Genomic DNA, 21,099 nt, shown 5'->3' with positions numbered 1-21,099 from the left:
GTGTGACAGACAGACAGACAGACAGACATACATACATACATACATACATACAGATAGACAGACAGACAGACAGACAGACAGACAGACAGACAGACAGACAGACAGACAGACAGACAGACAGACAGACAGACAGACAGACAGACAGACAGAACATTGTACCGATTGGTTTAAGATTCCATGGTTATGTCAGTGGGTGCGAAGCATTATAAACCATACACCAAAATATGTAGTCAGGCACCTAGCGACTGTTGAGGAGTATCAAAGCGCGTTATGGACCAAATTTATAGTACTTGTAAAATTAACTTCCTAAAAAAATATTGGAAATGATGAAAATCGTCCAACTTATTAAAAAATTAATAATCTAAGTAATATAACTTTTATAATCTATGTGTATTTATGAAGTTCATCAAGGCTATTTCATAATTCAAAATAAAGATCGTACAACCGTATATCATAATCATAAATGTATATGTGCATAAATGAAAATCATCAAATATTTCATCTTACAATGTGCAAACAATCATTTTTTTGGGGTAAATTGTAACAAGAACCCGTTTTCTCCATAAATCTGTTTTTTTTTTTCATTGTAGAAGAGTTAAATCTAGGTATGATTAAATTGTTATGAAATACCATCTCTTATTGACTTCCGCCCAAACATCGTGGGCATGTCACCTTATTCATAAACTTAATGCAATGTGCTTGAGTTAACAATTAAATACCAACTTACATGTAATAGTTATGTTGGACCAATGACTCACATTATTACGTAATGAGTTCATCCCAAAGTGTACAGATGGACTGAACCAATCCGTATCACCTAGTACCTTTATCGGAAATCTCAAAGATTTAAAATATTTCATTAACTTATCTTGCCACACCCCAAGTCTGTCTTTAGCCAGACCAGTAACACTACCGACAGTACCACTCACAACGTTCTCTCCGTTTCAACGACTCACATTACCATGGCATCCGCACACAGTGAGGTAAGTTACAGTATATGACATCTTTAGAATGTTTTTTCTTACCCTTTTTGCTGGGCAACATTTCTTTAAAAAGTCATTTTTTTGACGAAAAAGTAACAATTACATAAGAGAACAAGATGTTATACAGCTATAGTCCTAGTTGCAAACGGTGTACGGGACTAAATTCTGAAGATATTGTTCCTTAGGGACATCGTCAGAATCGAGTCCCGACTTAGCTTGAGTGAACGTTCACCGGCACCCGATCCAGGATTCGGTCATGTACGCTCTGTGGGTTTCTGTATCATTGACGAACAAACACGTTGATTTGGACAGCCAACATATCATATATATGGAACCCCTCCCCTTGAATCACGTTTGAAAGGATTACATAGCAGATGAAGTGTTGAACACAAAATAATCCCTGGATCCTGGTCCAGGAAAGGTTGCCTATTATTAATGTAAAGGAGTGTACACTATGTTACATTATCCGTGAATTAATGGCCGAACGGTGTTAAATCATACACTGCAGAACATATCTTCATTCTCAGCAATTATAGCCGACAAATTAACATTCTAGATAGATACAGTAGTCCTACTTGCAGACGGAGTAAGTCCGAACTCGATTCTGACATTGTCCCTTCCTAAATAGACAACGAGTCCCGACTTACTCCCTCTAAAAGCTTATATGATTACATTTTAATATTATTTTGTTACAAAATGGGAACGTCACGTTATTCGTTCTTGATCAAGCCTGTACTGTAGATAAGCACAACAACTAAGCTAATTAACAAATTGTTCAAAATTATTAGGGTGAGCAGCTGAGAAAATGATATTTCAATTACATGGATATATTTTGCTCGAAATTGTAAGAAAACAACAAGAAAAAAATACTTCTTCTGTTAATGTGAACCAACACTGGATTTCGACAGATTTCTGTATTGACTCGTAAGAGAGGCAAGAATAAGTTATGACCGATTTGACATCAAAATTGTAATGATTTAAATCATAGGATTATATGACAACTCAGTATATCCTCACCCATACTCGGACTGTCCTAAACGGTCGTCGGGGGATAGGCGAAACTAAAAACGACAATATAGATTCGAAACATTGCAGTACTGAAGCAGTATTTATGGATGATTGATATGGTAAAGACATTGGGGAGTTGGTCGATGTTCAACCTTTTATTTGCGTTTTTATTAATATCCTACGTATTATGGTCCTATCCATACTTACTTCACAAAACTTAATAAGTTTGAAGTCAACAATACTAATGAGGTATTCAGAGAATGTACCAGGCAACAGTCAAATATTTCCTTTATCATTACGTAATGACATATTAATAATATTCAGGTGTATGTGTATGTTACTGTTATTGTGTCATTGCCACGTCCCTCCTTTCTCTGTGTACAGGTACTTGCTCTCTCTCTCTCTCTCTCTCTCTCTCTCTCTCTCTCTCTCTCTCTCTCTCTCTCTCTCTCTCTCTCTCTCTCTCTCTCTCTCTCTCTCTCTCTCTCTCTCTCTCTGTGAATGCACCACTCTCCACACATGTATAATATATTATCATTTACGTTCACTGCCATTCGTAAAACAGGGGAAACTTATTTGTTCACCTTGGAGATAGGAAACAGGGTGTGATCTCTCTTGTATATGTCCGGGTCAAAGGATACTACTTGACTCTGGCTGATAACGATCTTGAAGTTCCTCATCGAAACATTCCAAGCAAGTATGAACAGTTACCATGGAAAACACAAATAGATAAACACTACTCATGTCCAAATCAATATTGGGTTATTTCCTAAACATTTCACCAGGATGTTCTTTGCGTACAGAGAGAGAGAGAGAGAGAGAGAGAGAGAGAGAGAGAGAGAGAGAGAGAGAGAGAGAGAGAGAGAGAGAGAGAGAGAGAGAGAGAGAGAGAGAGAGAGAGAGAGAGAGAGAGAGAGAGAGAGAGATCTGAATATTTCTCTGTGTTATTACTTAATGATACGTGTTTTATTATCACCAGTAACTGTGATATCTGAAACTTAGAGGTTAGGGCAAATTAAATAAATAATACAGTGCTGTAATTTTAGGATGTACCCAAAAATGACCATATAGAATGTGCACATACTCAACCCTGTCAATGATATATAGAGATTTTATACACATTTCACAAACCAACATACAAAACTAGACTAGAGGAGATTTGTGTCTGGAAAATAAAAGTGGTATCTGAAATTGACGTGTCCCTTTAATCGTTCTGTGGGTCAATTCCGGAATGATTTATTCTGAAAAAAATTAATATTTTCTGACGAACACTTTGACATGATGACATCATCATGTATTCTTGTCAGATACACCTCCGATGCCACTCCATAATATTACGTAATATTTGCAACAACCTGTTGATTCAGAAACGGTGCGATAAATGGATTATGGATTAGTAATGAACTTTGAACTGTGAGCCCCTACAAAACACATGGCTGAATGATTTGTACTTCAATGTCATGAAAATTGCTTCTAAGACGAAATTTCAAAAGAAGATGTTGTTCTTATATAGAATTAGATTTATTGGGAGCAATTTTCTTTATAACTAATTTCATATTTGTTTTGTTTTGTTACTTTTGCCAAGGTAGTTCCGGATTTATACGCAACGTTGTCTATGATGCTAAGATGCGATGTTCTCACCCCCTCTGTAGCATTGTAGACCCTAGACTTGTTTGCAGACGGAGTAAGTAGGAACTCGATTTCATTTATGACATTGGCTCTTCTACACCGCAAAGGAAGGCAGTACAATGTCAGAATCGAGTTCGGATTTACTCCATCGGCAAAATGGACTGTGTAGAACCCATGGCGCATAAAATCAAGCGCTATTGCCAAGGAAAACCACGTGACCTCGTGGTACCAGAATGATTTTTTATTTTTCAAGTAAAAAGTCAACTGAATTTGTTACACGTGGAGCTATTAATGTTTGGTCTATATCTTTGGCTAGGAGAGATACACCTTGAAATGTTACCGTATTCTTAGCCCCGTATTCGGGGGTTATTAGGGAATAGCAAATAACAATCGCCAGAAATTCGAAAATAAGGTATTTTCATCATCTTAAATTTTGTACACAGGCAGAGGCTACTGTTAAGCCCAGGGAGAACTTCGACGGTCAAAAAGAAGCAGAAGCTCTTAGAAAGGCTATGAAAGGAATGGGTAAGTATTTTGACGTTTACATGTCAATACATTTTCCCGCCAAAACTTTTACGTGAGACACTGATATACAGTGAATGTATATATTTTGGTTCTAGATACACACATTTTAGCTTATTTTGGTGAACTAATTTTTGCGCCAAAATAAACCATGGAATCATTGCCACTGGTAAATTCTGAGCGAGTGTACACGTTATGATTAGGACAGATTTCAGTATATTAATTGTGTTGCAGTCAAAAATTGTTTATCCACTAAAAATAACGTGGAGTCATGAAGCATTGTCGTTTCGCTAAAATATATTTTTTTTCCAAAGTAAACACGTTCACACTTTCTTATTGACTGTAAGGTAGTACGTCGTGTCGCTCAGTCCTGCATGCCTTGCTCATACAAGTGGTTAGCCCATGTGTGAGGGCGCCCGACACAGCGTACCTGCCTTACAGACACGGGTATCTTATTTATCACTGGGTTAGATTAGCTTATCAATGCTGTCATTGAATAAAAACACTTCCCGTCTAGTGAAATATATAATCCATGTAAATAGTATTCGGGTAGGATTGTGCGCATGTGTGGGTTTATCGTCAAATCACGTCCAAGGACACGAGACACGAGAATCAACATGAAAACTTCCAAATTATTGGGATGAAGATTATTGTATATAGATAATAGTAAGATATTTTCTTATAAGACACATAATGTTTATTAAATCATGTAAAATTTCGTGAAATGAAAAATTTAAAAAACAAAGATTGTAAAAGCGTAAATCTTATGTCTCTTGTACTACGCAATCTCCAATCCACAGACAATTTGTAACAAATGTAACAAGTGGCCGTCTTCCGATCCGCTTTGTTTTCTACGCCGCAGAGTCTGATAAAACAGTTTTGTTTTATTGCAGGCACTAATGAGAAGGCCATCATCGAGGTGTTGGCGAACGTTAATAATGTTCAAAGACTTGAAATCGCCAAGGACTACAAGACAATGTTTGGACGGGTAAGGGACTTTCAATAAATGCTCGAACTTGACAAAGTTTTCTTTCTCTTGATTGGTATCAACGTTATTTACTTTTCTCAGCAGAAAACTTGTTGTGTATGTATGTAGACTGACAGTTCTTTTATTAGACCTGCTTGCAGAGAGAGGAAGAAACAGTGTCGGAATCGAGTCCCAACTTCCTCCGTCTGCAAGCAGGACTAGTATTTTACAAGATGTATGTACAGCTACAGGTATTACTAGTATCACGCATGTGACGTATCAAGAATTCAAAGTTTCAAATATTTACCCCTATGGCATGCCTCTCCTTTAAACGAGCATATGAACAACTAGTTGCATAAGTATTCATGAGTATGTCCGACTTCTACAGGATCTTATCAAAGATTTCAAGAGTGAACTCAGTGGTAAACTAGAAGGCATTGTTCTTGCCTTGATGATGCCATCACCAATGTTTGATGCACACGCCCTCAAGCGGTCAATGAAGGTAAGACAGCGAGGCCACGGAAGAAGATCAGTTATCTATTTTTATGTGTTATTGAAAACTTGCATGTTTTTAAAGAGAAAACTGGCAGAGTTTTAATTTAGCAGACAATGAATGATTTACGGACTTGAGGTGAACGTCTCGTAATCTGATTGTAAACAGTATAGTATTTCAGGGTTAGACTAAGATATGCAGGATTAGTCTCAAATACAACACGTTTCATTACACTGTTACAGCTCAGTGAATGATTCACTGCAATATTTCTCAAATACATCCCGTTTCATTTTAGTGTTTACTGGCTCTGTTTGATATAACCACACAGAAACCAATAAAAAATACACATGCTGCACTTTAAGATGGCAAGATTGAATGAATACAGTTCTTGCAACATTTTGTACAAATGAAATGAAGTAGATATCAAACTGTTTCTCGTTGCATTTTGTACATATGCAAAAACCTGCCATGCATCATGCAGGCATCAAAACATTGGCACCAGCATGTCTACATCTAGTAGCAACACTTTGGTTTATTTTATTTTGACAAAGTACAGCAAGAAATTGTGATTCTATTAATCTTAAATTTTAGAATGTGCAGTTTGTTATATATCGGTCTCTGCGTGGTTCTATCAACAGATCGATCCAGTAAACACTACCATGAATAGGACTGTATGTGTTATAAATACATGTTATATATATTACATCACCAACTTTTCATTCAAAATCGCAGTGTATGATTCTCAACATTCAGAAGAATTACCTTCACAATATTAAGTGATGTGACATTGTCTGTTAATATATAAATTAAAAATCTCACATTGTTGCACTGCATAATATTTTCTTGCTTTGAAAAAAACAATCAAATGTACTAGTACACTTTATTCAACACATTTCTTTCAACATAAGAATGTTTATTTTTGACAGGGTGCAGGTACTGATGAAGAGGCATTAATTGAAATTATGTGTACCAGAACCAACGAAGAAATGGCTGCCATTAAACTCATCTATAAAAAACGTAAGTTATCAATTGTATCTTTTTTTAACATTTGCATCTGTGATTACGAGTGACGATAACTTTCCCTCACTTTTAGTGAAGTTTTTTGGTAAAAGTCCTAAACTACCAAGTACTTTTAATAACTATTTTTACTTTCTAACACACTACTTAAATTGTTACTTTTTTACTTTCTGGCACAAAAGTTTTTACTTTTGACACAAAATGTTACTTTCCGATAAAAAAAAGTTATTTACTGACACAAAGTACAAGTTCTGATTACTTTAAACCACACAAAAAGTTATTATTCTCTGACATAACTTGTTACTTTCTATAGTAAGTCGTGCGCACAAGATATTATGTCGTGCTCACAAGATAGTATGTCGTGCTCACAAGATAGTAAGTCGTGCGCACAAGATATTATGTCGTGCTCACAAGATAGTAAGTCGTGCTCACAAGATAGTATGTTGTGCTCACAAGATAGTAAGTCGTGCGCACAAGATATTATGTCGTGCTCACAAGATAGTATGTCGTGCGCACAAGATATTATGTCGTGCTCACAAGATAGTATGTCGTGCGCACAAGATATTATGTTGTGCGCACAAGATATTATGTCGTGCTCACAAGATAGTAAGTCGTGCTCACAAGATAGTATGTCGTGCTCACAAGATAGTATATTGTGCTCACAAGATAGTAAGTCGTGCTCACAAGATAGTATGTCGTGCTCACAAGATAGTATGTCATGCTCACAAGATAGTATGTCATGCTCACAAGATTATTTTTTATTTTTTATTTTACAAAATGTCCGTTACTGGCTTTCATACTTTCTGATACAAAAGTTGTTATTTTTTAAAACACAGAATTTGACAATGAGTTGGAAGATGACATCATGTCTGACACGTCTGGAAGTTTGAAGAGAATATTAGTGTCAATGTCTGCTGGTGGCAGAGATGAAAACAAAGAAGTTGATGAAGCTAAGGCTGCAGTTGATGCCAAGGTAAGTTGTCTCTTATCTTTATTAATACTAGATAGTTCTTTAAGTTTTTCGAGAAATCTAGTAGTGAGTGACACCTCATGGTTCATTAATACAGAATGTACCCAGAATGCCGTAGGAAATCTGTATTGTTCAGTAGAGTAAAGTTTAATATCTTTCTTCTTCCTGACTGGTTTGAAATTTTAAGTCAATCAAGCTTGACCATTGCATGAACAAAATTCATCATCAATGGATATTGACCACTCAAATCTGGTATTCAGGAGTAAGCAATGCAGTGATATTTAGTATGTACATGTAATATGTATATTACTGAATGGTCAAGGAAACCCCTAGTGTCATCACTTCAGCTAACAATTCTAGAACATCTTCAATGACATCAAAGTCAGGTTTTGATACTAAAATTATACTGGAATAATTTAATCAAAGTTTAAGTATGTATTTATGAATATATGCAAATTAAGAAAAATTCAACTTGCACCCCAGTACATGGGAGGCTGGGTTTGTTTTAGTTTTAATTATTTTTATTTTTATTTTCATGTGTATGACTAGGATTTGTTTGAAGCTGGTGAAAAGTCACTGGGAACGGATGAATCCAAATTCAATATAATTTTGGCAACAAGAAGTTTCTCTCAACTTCGTGCAACATTTGATATATATGCTAAACTGGCTAAAAAGGAAATTGAAGATTCTATTAAAGGAGAAATGTCAGGAAATATAGAAAAGGCGATGTTAACTATTGGTAAGTTTTATGGATGACATCGGTTATTTCGTTATCTTTGAAATGATGAAACCTTGATGGTTCAATTGGTTAACTTGTTGATAGACAGTTTGGATGACAGACATATAGGTAGGTAGAGATATACAATAAATGTATCTGTCTGGTAGTCGGTCAGTTGATTGATTGATAGATTGGTTGGTTGGTTGGTTGGTTGGTTGGTTGGTTTGTTTGTTTCAAGCTTTAAGATAGTTCATTGCATGATCGATTAAGCCATCATGTATTGTTTTGAAACGTATTCTTTTATAGTACTTGGGTGTCTTGCTTTTGTTAAAATACTTTTTCCCCTAGTAAAAATATTCGGCTTACATTTTCAATGTATAATTACCAGCTTGTTAACAGTGATGAAGGCAAGCTGTGGATATGATGGGTATGACAGCTAACATTGTATCACAAAAAGTGCAGTAAACAGACTAAGTGTAATATGGTACTTCATGACATGAATTATTCTATTGTAATCTCTTTCAAATTTGTTTCCTCCATACAGTTAAAGTGATTCGTAATGATTCTGCTTTCTTTGCCCATCGACTGAATAGTTCTATTAAGGTAAGGGGACATTGAATAATCTATGTAAAGTCATTCAACATTGGTAAGCCAATCAAACATTCTCTTATTTGGTGCACCTGCTATACAGCATTGATCAGCCAATTACACACATTCACTATGTTGGGTGCACCTGCTGTATAATATTGATCAGGCAATTACATACATTCAGTATGTCCAATATACTAGCTGGATAGTTTTGGTCAGCCAATCATATAAAATCTTGTTGGTGCTACTTCGTATGTTTTTGTGAATGTATTAGCAATATTTGCGTGGGTTTATCTGGATTTGTATTAATCCTCTAGGGACTGGGTATATTCAGGTGGTAGTTTATCTGAATGTGCATTAATCTTGTCGGGACTGGATACAATCAAGTGATATGTACATGTTTATCAGAGTTTATCTGAATGTGTATTAATCCTCTAGGGACTGGGCACAGATGATCAGACATTATCACGTGTCATAGTGACGAGATGTGAAAAAGATATGATGAGAATCAAAAGAGAATACTTGAAGATGTTCAATGAACCTCTAGCAAAGGCTATCATTGTAAGTACTAAGTTTTGTTACTATTATACTATCACCTGCCAGTGAGGGCAGTATCACAATTTAATGCCTGTGAGGGCAGTATCACAATTTAATGCCTGTGAGGGCAGTATAACAATTTAGTGTCTGCACAAGGGCTGGCACTCTTTTACCAAAATCTTAATGATGCCCAAGCTGAAGTATGCTTGTAGATAACCACTGAATGCAAACATGACATTATTTGTAAGAGCTTGAGTGATCCTACAGCTTCATTCGACTTCATCAAGAAATAACATTGTATGTCTCACTGTAGTGACTTCGTTGTCTCAAGGGTGCAAGACTAGAAAACATCATTGCTGTGATGTGCATGTAGAATTGATTCGCATTGGTCAAAATAGTTCCATGCAATAATCTATTTACATAAGGTCATGTGATTTGATTCTGACCATGACAGTTGTATAAGAACGTTGAGGTGTAATTATGTATTTAACTATATATCTACAAATCAATATGATATCTTTCATATATAAGATATTGCATTAAAAGTGAAATATTGCATGACCATGAAATATCACATGATTGCATAATGCCACTTTTTTCAAAATTTTGACATGATGACTTTTCAACAGCTTTCCTGCAGTAGACAGATTAATGTGGTGAATCACTGATAATTATGCTAATTCTATTTCTCATCCATTCATTGATCATGAAAAATTACTGTCAAACTGGTACAATGTTGTGTCCAGTCTGCATTTGGAATTACATGATAATGGGATTTCACTTTTTGTTTGAAAACTAATATAAAAAATTACATACGTTTTAGGGAAATACAAAATCTAAAACCCAGTTTTGTTATTTTGGATCATGAAGTGATTGATGAATGTTTTGTTTCTTGCAGGGTGATACTTCTGGAGACTACAGAGCCATGCTTCTTGCTTTGATCAAAGACTAAGCTTAATTTCTGATTTCTGTACTAAATTTAACATTCCTTGTAATAATAGTGTCTGTTGTACTTTTAACTTTAAGGTTGTAGTTAAAACTTAGCGTATAGGACAAGAAAACAAATAGCTGATTGATGATTTTGACACCTTTCTTGCACAAAGGTGAGATCTAATAGAGTGCGCCCTCTAGTGGCCAATAGTAGAACATTAAAAACACATTGTAGAAGAACACCAATACTGATGCACACACAATGCAAGATAAGAAAACAGAAAGACATGCATTATTCACACAAGTGTTAACTTTCAATGAAAGAAGGTGCCAATCAGGATTTAGTGCTTTATGTACACAAATTGTCAAACCATAGTATACATCAGCTGTTTGAGGGCGCTATACAACTGGAAGGTCTCTTTCCATTAGTGTGCTCAAATGTATGGTTTAGTGTTTTTGTATCTTTTCAAAACTTTTAGCGATCTTATAATTAGTATCCTGAAAAAGTATTTCATAATTTTTTTCTGTTGATAGATTGAAAATGTTGCTGTATTAAATGGTAGTTATTTTGACTAATAACATGACATTTGGAAACAATGTATTTCATTTGGGACTAAGAAATGTTGACGAATATTTTGCCATATGTAATATGTATGATCAGAGGGAGGGTAGATAAAAGACTGAACAGTGCATCTAGTCAGGTGACATTTTAATGATTGGTTTATTTTTAGTATACCCATTTTTGTATCATGTGATGCAGTTTTTATGTTGTGACTTGTTAATTTTTATTGAAAATATAATAAAAATCTGATTCTTACTAAATGTAAAAATTTCTGAACCATACATTCTACTCATTTGATTTATTGCAATTTTTTTGTTTTAGCTGAAATAAAATTTTAATTCTTTATCACTCCTTGACTGAAATCAAGATTATTCAACATAAACATAACCTCCAACTATTGTATGACATCGATAATGATATCGACCCCGAGTGCAGTTAATCTCGCCAGACTCTCGCCGTTGAGGGCATACCCCTCCCCTGGGTTATGACGGCGGCCCTTGGCAAGAGTCTGGGGAACCGAGACCCTAAAGCTCACTTCACTGACCTGGCAAGTGTGATAAAAATAGATTTGGAGAAGCCCTTCTAAAATAATACGGTTGTAATCTTCGAAATTGCTATCTCAAAATTATAATAAACAATATAACAATTCCGGAGAAAATATTGACGATTGTGGTGGTCGAGTCTGTATGTGTACGAAAACGGTCCGTCCGAAAACTGCGACAGTGAGTTTATTCACACTTCCTGACTTTTTTGATAACAGCAACAGAAGGAAATTCTCATACATATTTTCTACCGCTATCAATCAAATCCGACACGATAAAACTAATGTTAAAATTAAAATCACAGCTTCGAAGTTACGTATGGCACAATCTGAAATTTAACTGGGCGCTCGCAGAACAAAAAAAGAACAAATGACAATAAAAAATATAGGTAAAGTTAAAACACAACATAATATTAGCCCGAGATTTTAGGCCAGTACGTCCAGGCGTGATTAAATTGTTACATTATTTAACACACTTCCATCGCGTCAAGAGCAGGCCGAGCGCATGCGTACTAATGCAATGAAAACAAACCAATCGCCACTTAGGGACCGCACTGTGACTGTAGTCACTTCGAACTTGGCACAACTGAGAAATTATGGATACTTTATCAATATTCCTGGAAAAATGAAAGGTAAGGAAGGCTACTTATCCCTTATTATATCAAGTGGCATTATTGTTTGAATAGCATGGGTCACTCGACATACTGGACTCGAAACTATCTCAGACCACAAAACTGAACGTCAAGAAGTGCAGCAGACGACAGTTCCCTTGTGTGGAGTTTTGTCGGATTTTCTTTTCCGCGTACAAATTCGGGACGAGATCAATAGTTCAATGCAGTATAAAAACAATTCTTTTACTGTGTGTGTGTGTGTGGGGGGGGGGGGGGAATTTGGGTCATTTTAGTTCTCATTGTTTAAAAAAAACAATTTTGTACCCCCGAATACAAATATTTCAAAAAAATGTCGTCAAATTGAGAAATTGAAGAATTTTAGCCCTAAAATAAGATAAAGTGTCAACAAAAGAAATATTTTTTCCTCACTTCAGACTGGCTTTGTATTCATAGCACACAGTATACTACTTCATAGTGATTTGAAATTGATCGGTCTGATTTTTTTTCAATTTTGACCGATTTAGTTAATGGTGTGTGGGGCTTCCCATAGGGGTGGGTTCTGAGTATGGTAAGCCGTTCAGGCCAAAAGTAAATTCTTATTTTAGCTATAGCATTTTATATTTTTTTCGGAGTTATGAAATAATTTTAACCATTAATGTGTAGTTTTTCGATGGAGTCCACACCTTCATTCCAACATGTAACATTATGTAATTCACACAAGTTTCATTTATTTGAGATAATTGTTGATTTTTAAAATTTTTTTAAAGTTTGTTAAAATTTTTCGAAAATAATTAATAACAGATCTTGGTAAAAAAAAATCGAAAATAATTAGTAATTGATATTTTTCGACCACACTATTTCTATAGCAGGGGTGTGGAGCAACTCAAATGACTGACTTCCGGTAGACGTAACACGTTGGTCGCTGTACACTTGCATGGACATTTGATTTGATTACATACGATTACATACTTACTGTATTCTATATGCTCGTCATCCAACCCAAAAGTCTAAAATTTAATCTGCTATTTGTCTTATTGTACTCGTCAACAGACTGACTGTGCTTGTAATTGTATTTAGGGACTGGCCATTATCTCAAGCCGGGGGATGGGAGAAGCCATAACGTATTACTGACTCCAATATCTAGGCTGACCATAGCCTTTCAGGCAATATACGTGTAAATTTTGCAGCTTAGTACCGCTCTAACTCTATTTTAAAAGGGTCCAAGCTGAAATTTTGGAGCTTTTTATATTAGAGTAGGCCCTTGCAGTAGTCTAGTTTACTGAAGATTATGTTATCATCACTTAAAGTGGTCAACTCAAACCTGCCATTAAGATACACTAGTAACTAATTCTGATGAATGATTTGATGATGAGGGAGAAAATCCTTACCATACATACAATCAATTTTTTCTAACAATGCTAGAAGACTATTGTAATATGGTAGGAGGCATGCATCAACACTAACTGTATGCTAGAATAGTTAAATAAAGCCCCCTCCCCCCATAAGGGTTCATGTAAAATGTTTCACTTGCGTAGAAAGTTTATACTGCAGATTGTGTGCCACTCGTGGCTTGTGCCTCTTTAACGTAACTTCAACAGTATTTACATATTTTAACCAATTCAAGCTTCTTGGAAACTTTAAGCCCATTGAGGTGCAAAACTAGTCAAAGATTCAGGGAATTTTGTACTCATTTACTCCTACATAGTACTTTAACATTAAATTGAGTAAATTATTAGTATAATTAATTTGTATACTTATGGATATATTAAGACAGATCTTTCATAATCAAATGTATACTTTAGTAGCCAGCCAGAAAAATATCAAATATATGGATATATACTTATATACTGTGTATTTTTTTTATGCATATGGGTATGTCCTTGTTCTGGATCAACTTTGGACAAGAATTGAAAGAAATTGCCCATAAAGTGTACAATAGCACAACACAAGAAATGCTTTGAATTTAGTAATTGACCCTGAAGGTGAAGATCAATGTCAAAGGTCAAGGTCTTATCATTGTAGGAACAACAAAAGACTAAAATATTTAGTTTACATTTGACATATATTGACATTGTGAACAAATCAACAAACTTAACTCAACAGTGCAGTTGTGTTAAAAGCTGATGGCCAGACAGACAAACGACAGATGCAGATGCACAAACATTAATCTCAACAGACAGAGGTACTAAAAAAGGTTGTTGCTGGTTTTAAATAAAATTGTTATAATAATAATAATAATAATAATGTTGCGTTCTTATATAGCGCTTTCCCACTCCGTGCTCAAAGCACTTTACAATTATTACCCCTGGCTCAGATCACAATGGCACAACGGCCCTTTAGTCTTCCTCAACTCCCCGGGGAGCATACAATCCATTTATTGCATACATTTATTGCATACACAGAAAGTGGATTGTGAGTTTCCATTCATACCTCACACAGTAAAACAAATAATTCACACCACAGCAATAAATGACGTTTATGACGATGCTTTATTAGTCTCATTTCTCAGCAATCACCAATAATTTCTTTGGCCAAATTTGACATCAATGATCACCTACAGGGATTTGTACGTCTACAGATCTAATTTACACAACTTTCTAATAATATCTGGGGTTTAAATGACAGAAATCAGACACACAGGAATGTACAAAGAAACAAAACTGAAATAAAGGGTATTCTGAGGTATATTTTTGGTTTGTCACTTGATTTTAGGAGTGTAAAAATGCCAACTAAAGATGTACTCTTAGTCTGGTTTCATGACATTTTTTTTTTCACTTGAGCCTCATTTTGGTCATCTGTTGTCGTCATTTTTTGAAAGTTTGGTTACAAACTTCAATTCTTTTTCTGTAAAATGACATACAAAACAAAACATACAGGAAAACTATCTTTTCACATACTTTTTACAAAGTATTTTTTTAATGTAATGATAGAAACACATTTTGAACTTGTTTTTATTAGAATCATATCATATCCATATTCTTGTAACATTTCTCAATAAAATTTTCATAAATTTTGATGCATCAACATGATTGAAGATTACCATTTGTATAAATGTCATAATTGAAACAATGATGAAAATCAAAGGAACAAAAATATGTTATTTTTCTGGAAACTCTCTTGTATACCTCTCTCCCAATTATTTCAATTTTTTTTTGAAAATGAAAGCCTCAGTTTTTATCTGTCACTACAGGCTTTGTCTTTAAAAGGCAAATGATGAAAATCAAAGGAACAAAAATATCATATGTTATTTTTCTGGAAACTATCTTGTATACCTCTCCCAATTATTTCAATTCTTTTTGAAAATGAAAGCCTCAGTTTTTATCTGTCACTACAGGCTTTGTCTGTCAGTGATAATTCACCTGAAACTTTAAAAGGTAATTGTTTTAATCACTCAGAAATATTGTTTACTTGTCAACATGTTGCCATTGTGATACATGTTGCCATGGTGACAGATGTTGCCATGGTGATAGATGTTGCCATCATAATACATGAGTGTTAAAACATTCCGGTGTAAGCACCATGTCATGAGTGTTACAATTTCAAGTATGGACTTCAAATATTTTTCACTACAAAATTAATGTAGTAAGTTTCTGAGTTGTATCAGTGCCCAAACTATGATATGATAAAACATGCTTAGCAAACAGAACTTGAATATCAGTGTTACAGACAGAACCTACAAAACTAACAATGTTACAGACAGAAATCAAAAGTTACAGCTGCTGAGGCTTGAAGGTCGTAAACTACAAGATTTACATAGATAGAAAATTATTATAAAATTATCAACACCTTAGCCTGGTGGATTTGTATTTCTTATGACCTTTCACCTTTGTAGCTGGCAGCCATTTTGACCATGATACACTAGTCAAATTTATGATAATTGCAAACTTAAAGACGTAGGAAACGGTCTAATTTTACTTCCATATTTTGATCTAAATTGTAAAAAATAAGAACTGAGACAAAATTTCATAGATTTTTTAGTGCAAATCCCTTTAGGAATGAATACCCCTTCCAACATGAAAATGTTATGCTCTTAGAAGTGTCTTGATAATGAAAAGCAGGGTTTTGTTTAATTTCATAATTAAGATATGAATTGTAAATATCTACAATATTGCTGCGATTACCAACCCCAAATATTAATACCTATTATTGAATAATTCTGGGTATATTAATATGCAGATTGCATAATGTCGATGCAGGGTGTGCAGCAGCAGCCATGTTGACTTATTTAACTTTCTCCACCGACAAGAGCCAGTAGAATCTTTTTGTAATCTCCTGATGTGTCGTCCTGTGGAATGATACAAAATGAAATATTGTTAATTAGGGACCTTGCATGTCAGCCATCTTGGATGGTACACCCTGGAAAATACAATATTTTTGTGCTGATAGACTAGTTTCGGTTGCCTTGACTCTAGTTGTTGGAGTACTGTAACGAGAGAGTCGGGGGGGAAATAGTCACCAAATTTATCTGACTTTTGGTGTAGGATAAATGGTAAAGTGTACTGCCAGGAATGGGACACTTGAGTGTAATCCCGGGCATTTCAAGCTTCTGTGTCACATGTTTGACAGTCTACAGCAACAGATACCTGTCAATTTCAAATAATACAACTTTGTAAACTCAGCTTTACAGCCTATAATTTTTATGATCCGTGCATCCTAACTGAAAGCAGATGTCACATAAGTTGGAAGTCACATTTTGTTTACTATTTCCCCAGCCTTTTGGGGGCAAGCACCATTAAGCTGGAGCTCCCAATGACAAGTCTGGGTAACCAAGACTATTCATAGACATGAACTAATAATAACAAAGATCTATAGGGTGCCGAATCGCTGCCTGAGTTAATCACTGCTGTCAACAATCTGTGATACTTATCGCACATTCGACCAAATTAATAAAAGACATACAGGCACCAAGCAATACATAGAGCAATCACTTATTATTCAATATATCTTATGCTGGTTAGCAGAAAAACAAAAGATTAAACAGTTTGGCCACTAGGAGTGCTGTTTGGTTGCAGTATGATTAGAAAGACAAAAGATTATACAGTTCAGCCACTAGGAGTGCTGTGTTAAAGCAACCTTTGGAACACAAGTGAGGGTTATGATAGATGCATACTATAGCCTATGTTTGCTCAATAATTTTGCTGATTTTGTGAGTTTTATGTTTAACTATAACAGTGTTGCACTTATTCACAGAATTATCCAACAGACGGTATAAAAATTTGTAATTTGGTGAAATGAGAAAGATTGTCTGTTATTTGACTTACAGCAATAAACTTTCCAAGACTCTGTTGATATGTAGCTTGGAATGCTTGTTTAATTTGCACCATATCCTTTTCACATCTAGAGACAATAACACGAATCAGAGTGTCGTCATCAGTTCCAAGCCCCTGTGAAAAAAAATAAAAAAGTAAAAAATTAGTTAGTATGGTACTACACATCCTTTTATAAGAAACCCAATACAAGAAGAGAAATATGTTGATGTAACGGGTACATCACTAAATATATTGTAAATTCCTTCAAAGCTTTGCATATCAAAAATCTGATAATACTTTGAGGAACCCTGTAATATATGGTATGCACTTACCTTCATGGACTTATACAGCTGTTCAGCAAAGTAATGGGCTTTGTTACGCACTACTCTTACTGTAAATAAACAAAATTAGAGCCTGTCATTTCTAAGCTGCTAAAGGCTATGTGTGTGTGTGTGTGCGTGTGTGTGTGTGTGTGTGTGAGTGTGTGTGTGTGTGTGTGTGTGGTGGTCGTGTGTGCATACATGTATGTATGTATGTATGTATGTATGTATGTATGTATGTATGTATGTATGTATGTATGTATGTATGTATGTATGTATGTATGTATGTATGTATGTATTTATGTATGTATGTATGTATGTATGTATGTATGTATGTATGTACATTTGTGAGTGTTCAATCTGTGTATGTGAGTGAGCATATGGTCATACCATAAAATTTAAAGTTAGACAAATCTGTTAACCTTTGACCAAAACTTTAAGTTATCTTTCTTACCTATTGTCAGCATACCCTTCTCCAAATCACCAGACATTTCACTCTTGATGGACTTCTCAATGTCTCGTTTGGCCATCTTTCCGTACTCATCAAAAGTAGCTCTCAGCTGGGCATAACTACGAGATGCCAAGATGACATTAAATCTTGATTCATCAGTACCCCATTGCTTTTCACCAGCATCTAACAATGCCTAGGACAGAAAAAAATGAAATATCTGAGGCAATTTGAAAAACATCTTTCATTGAATGACTGACCAAACTTTAGAATAATGTTCACTGACACAAACCGAGTCATTTTTTTTCATGTTTGCATTTCAGTAACGTCACTGTTGCCTTCGTCAGGACAAACTCACGATGATTACTGTTCACCACTAGATGGCAGCATTGAAAGGTAGTGTAGTTGAAAGCGACAGGAAGATGTGATTCATAAAGGAGACCATCTGGGTAAGAAATCCTTTTAAGTGATGAGCAGACAATTTGTTCACCACACCGAATTGTCCCAGACATGACTGAGCCGAAAACTGGGAGGAGTTTTTACTATGTGAGTAGAAATCTTTATTCATAAACTATAAATTCAGAGTTCATGAAAATAGGATTTTATTTCCCAACAATTTGAGCAATTCTTTTATTTGGCCTATGAACCCAAAGTCTATGAACACTCAATCTCACAATATATACAATATATAAATACAAACCTTGGCATCAGCCTGTGCTTTAGCAACGTCAACATTAGGGCTTTCATCACGTCCACCAGCTGACATAGAAATCATCAAACGTTGGAAATGTCCTGAAGTTTCTGATTTCAAAGCCTTCTCTAGTTCTTTGCCATGCTCTATGGATGAAAATACAATATTAAAAGCCAAGATCAGAAGAGGAATAAAATTTAGGTGAGAAAAACAGTTGTATGGTAAAGCTATAGATAACATTGGTCCTGAACAATAGAATGTTCCTATCTAATCATTTTGGCTCCACGGATAAAGATAACATGAATGTGAGACCCTGGGACAGAATATTGGGCCTTTAAGGGCTAAAGTCAGAAGAGGATTGAAATTTGGGTGTGAAAAATGTTCTCTGATAGACCTATAGAAAAAGTTGGTCGTGAACAAGAGAATGGTTGCAAATAATGTAACAGTATTGTTTACAATACCAATTCCTTAGTGTTTATTATCACATTTCCCATGATGCAACATTCAACATGGCAGGTTTGCAAGTTCCTCCAATTGGTATTCCTTACCTTTTTTGTATGCAACATTGATGGCTTGGATTTCAGCATTAGTTCTAGTACACATGATTTCTATGAGAGCAGCTTCATCAGTGCCAACACCCTGTGTACACAAGACAAGAATATGTGATGTTATTCCCAATGTTTTTCTTTGTTCAGCCAAGGAAAATACGAGTGACGGTAAGTGATGGTAAATTTTGAATGTTTTGACTCATATTTCGAACACACAAAAACCATTATTGTTGACATAGATGCGTGTTGTTGTGATGTAGACGTGCATGTCATGATGTAGGCATGCATTATCGTGATTTAGGCGCTCATTGCCATGATATAGGCGCTCGTTGTCGTGATGTAGGCGCTCGTTGTCGTGATGTAGGTGCTCGTCATGATGTAGGCGCTTGTTGTCGTGATGTAGGCGCTCGTTGTCATGATGTAGGCGCTTGTTGTCGTGATGTAGGTACGTGTGGTCGTGACGTAGACGCGCATTGTCATGACATAGGCATGCATTGCCATGATGTAGGCACTCGTGACGTATGCGCTCGTTGTCATGATGTAGAACGACCAGAGTATATATTCCATATTTTTTGTTCAACTTGGCCCTTGCATGGTATACTTGATGTTATAACTGTCTGAACAGAGATAATCAGGAATAAATCAAGTGAATGTACTCAAATGTTATGCTTACTAATCCAATCAAACACAGGACAAAAATGCAAGGAATTGTAACTCTGCTTGAGCTAAAAATATAGAAAGACTTTTATATACTTACTCTAGCTATGTGTAATATGATGCCCACTAGTGCCTGAATAAGGCCAGGTATATCTTATAACACATTACATTCTCAGTCACGTGTTCTTTCTATAAGGCTAAGCAAATCAAGAGCAAGACTCGCATACTATGTGACTACTGCCTAAGGAAAATAGAATACTACTAGTGCCTCACTCTATGCAAATTGAGGTCACTATGGGTCACTTGTCCATACCATGTGACACAATCTAAGCCAATCACTGATGGCTGTGTGAAAACGATGAGTTATAATACACATTTTTCCCTGATATTTTAATCCAATTGTACAAAATAACTGTACCTTCATGGCTCTCTTCAGTTCATTAGCATCAAACTGAGCTGAGTTCTGCATTAAAGCAACAACTATTTTCTCAAGTTTGCCACTGAGTTCACTCTTGAAATCTTTAATCAAATCCTGTAAATAGACACAAAAATGTTTGTAACAAAATAACGTTTTCATAATACTGGTAACCAAAAGGGGGAAAGTTGGTAAAAATCGAAGGAAGTCTTCAATCTTATAATTCCCCAGAGTTAACAGAGTATTTGGTGGCCATATTGGATTCTAAAATGGCTTTATTTGATAACACTGGAGCTCTGGATTTTTCATTAACTTTGAAAAATCCTTTTTGAATCTCTCTATTTATTTTTAGCATATTGTTAGTTGAGGTTTGAATTCCACAAACTACAATATGTATCACTGTATTTTTCTGTATTTTGAACTATGATGAATCCTTTTTGAAATTTTCTGGCTTGTCTTTCAATAGGAATTTGACAAAAGTGTAGATGTTAAAGTTGGAAGTTTTTGACAGCTGTTACCATGTTCCAGCTTATTACATGTTGTCCCAGAATGCATAGCAATGTATGGTAATGCAGGTTTGGTGTTTGTGAACAGATCAGTGTGCCCGCTCAGCCAATTTGACCGCCGCACACAATTTCTAGTGACACATGAAAAATTGGTGTTTTCCTATCTCTTACTATGTGGTGACTCACAAG

At 35.4% G+C, this 21,099-nt stretch overlaps 2 protein-coding genes across 4 annotated transcripts in view; one reads left to right on the top strand and one right to left on the bottom strand.

Moving 5' to 3' along the window:
• The first annotated feature begins 962 nt into the window (after positions 1-962).
• LOC144452426 (annexin A4-like) lies at positions 963-10,384 on the top strand. The gene is made up of 10 exons (XM_078143518.1): positions 963-983; positions 4,001-4,145; positions 5,036-5,130; positions 5,498-5,611; positions 6,529-6,619; positions 7,456-7,592; positions 8,139-8,328; positions 8,852-8,910; positions 9,334-9,456; positions 10,331-10,384. Exons 1-10 carry the CDS (start codon positions 963-965, stop codon positions 10,382-10,384), a joined length of 1,029 nt encoding a protein of 342 aa, XP_077999644.1.
• Positions 10,385-14,546: 4,162 nt separating this feature from the next.
• LOC144452021 (annexin A4-like) overlaps positions 14,547-21,099 on the bottom strand; it is a 35,778-nt gene continuing 29,225 nt past the window's right edge. For all 3 annotated transcript variants that reach the window (XM_078143016.1, XM_078143017.1, XM_078143018.1), the window contains 7 exons: positions 20,408-20,521; positions 19,333-19,423; positions 18,794-18,930; positions 18,100-18,289; positions 17,658-17,716; positions 17,338-17,460; positions 14,547-16,361 (listed from right to left, as the gene is read on the bottom strand). In XM_078143016.1, the coding sequence (XP_077999142.1) occupies positions 16,302-16,361; positions 17,338-17,460; positions 17,658-17,716; positions 18,100-18,289; positions 18,794-18,930; positions 19,333-19,423; positions 20,408-20,521 (774 nt within the window). In that variant the 3' untranslated portion in view covers positions 14,547-16,301. The remainder of the gene's footprint in view (positions 16,362-17,337; positions 17,461-17,657; positions 17,717-18,099; positions 18,290-18,793; positions 18,931-19,332; positions 19,424-20,407; positions 20,522-21,099) is intronic.

The sequence above is a fragment of the Glandiceps talaboti genome, chromosome 22, assembly GCF_964340395.1.
Source record: "Glandiceps talaboti chromosome 22, keGlaTala1.1, whole genome shotgun sequence".
Lineage (NCBI taxonomy): Eukaryota > Metazoa > Hemichordata > Enteropneusta > Spengelidae > Glandiceps > Glandiceps talaboti.
Note: the sequence above shows the minus strand (reverse complement) of the source record. Positions and strands in the feature narration are given on the sequence as shown.

Excerpts from the sequence above, each read along its gene's own strand:
- LOC144452426 (XM_078143518.1), top strand. The coding sequence starts at position 963 with ATGGCATCCGCACACAGTGAG. Across the intron at positions 5,612-6,528 it reads CCCTCAAGCGGTCAATGAAG|GGTGCAGGTACTGATGAAGA; the intron begins GTAAGACAGCGA and ends TATTTTTGACAG. Across the intron at positions 8,911-9,333 it reads GACTGAATAGTTCTATTAAG|GGACTGGGCACAGATGATCA; the intron begins GTAAGGGGACAT and ends TTAATCCTCTAG.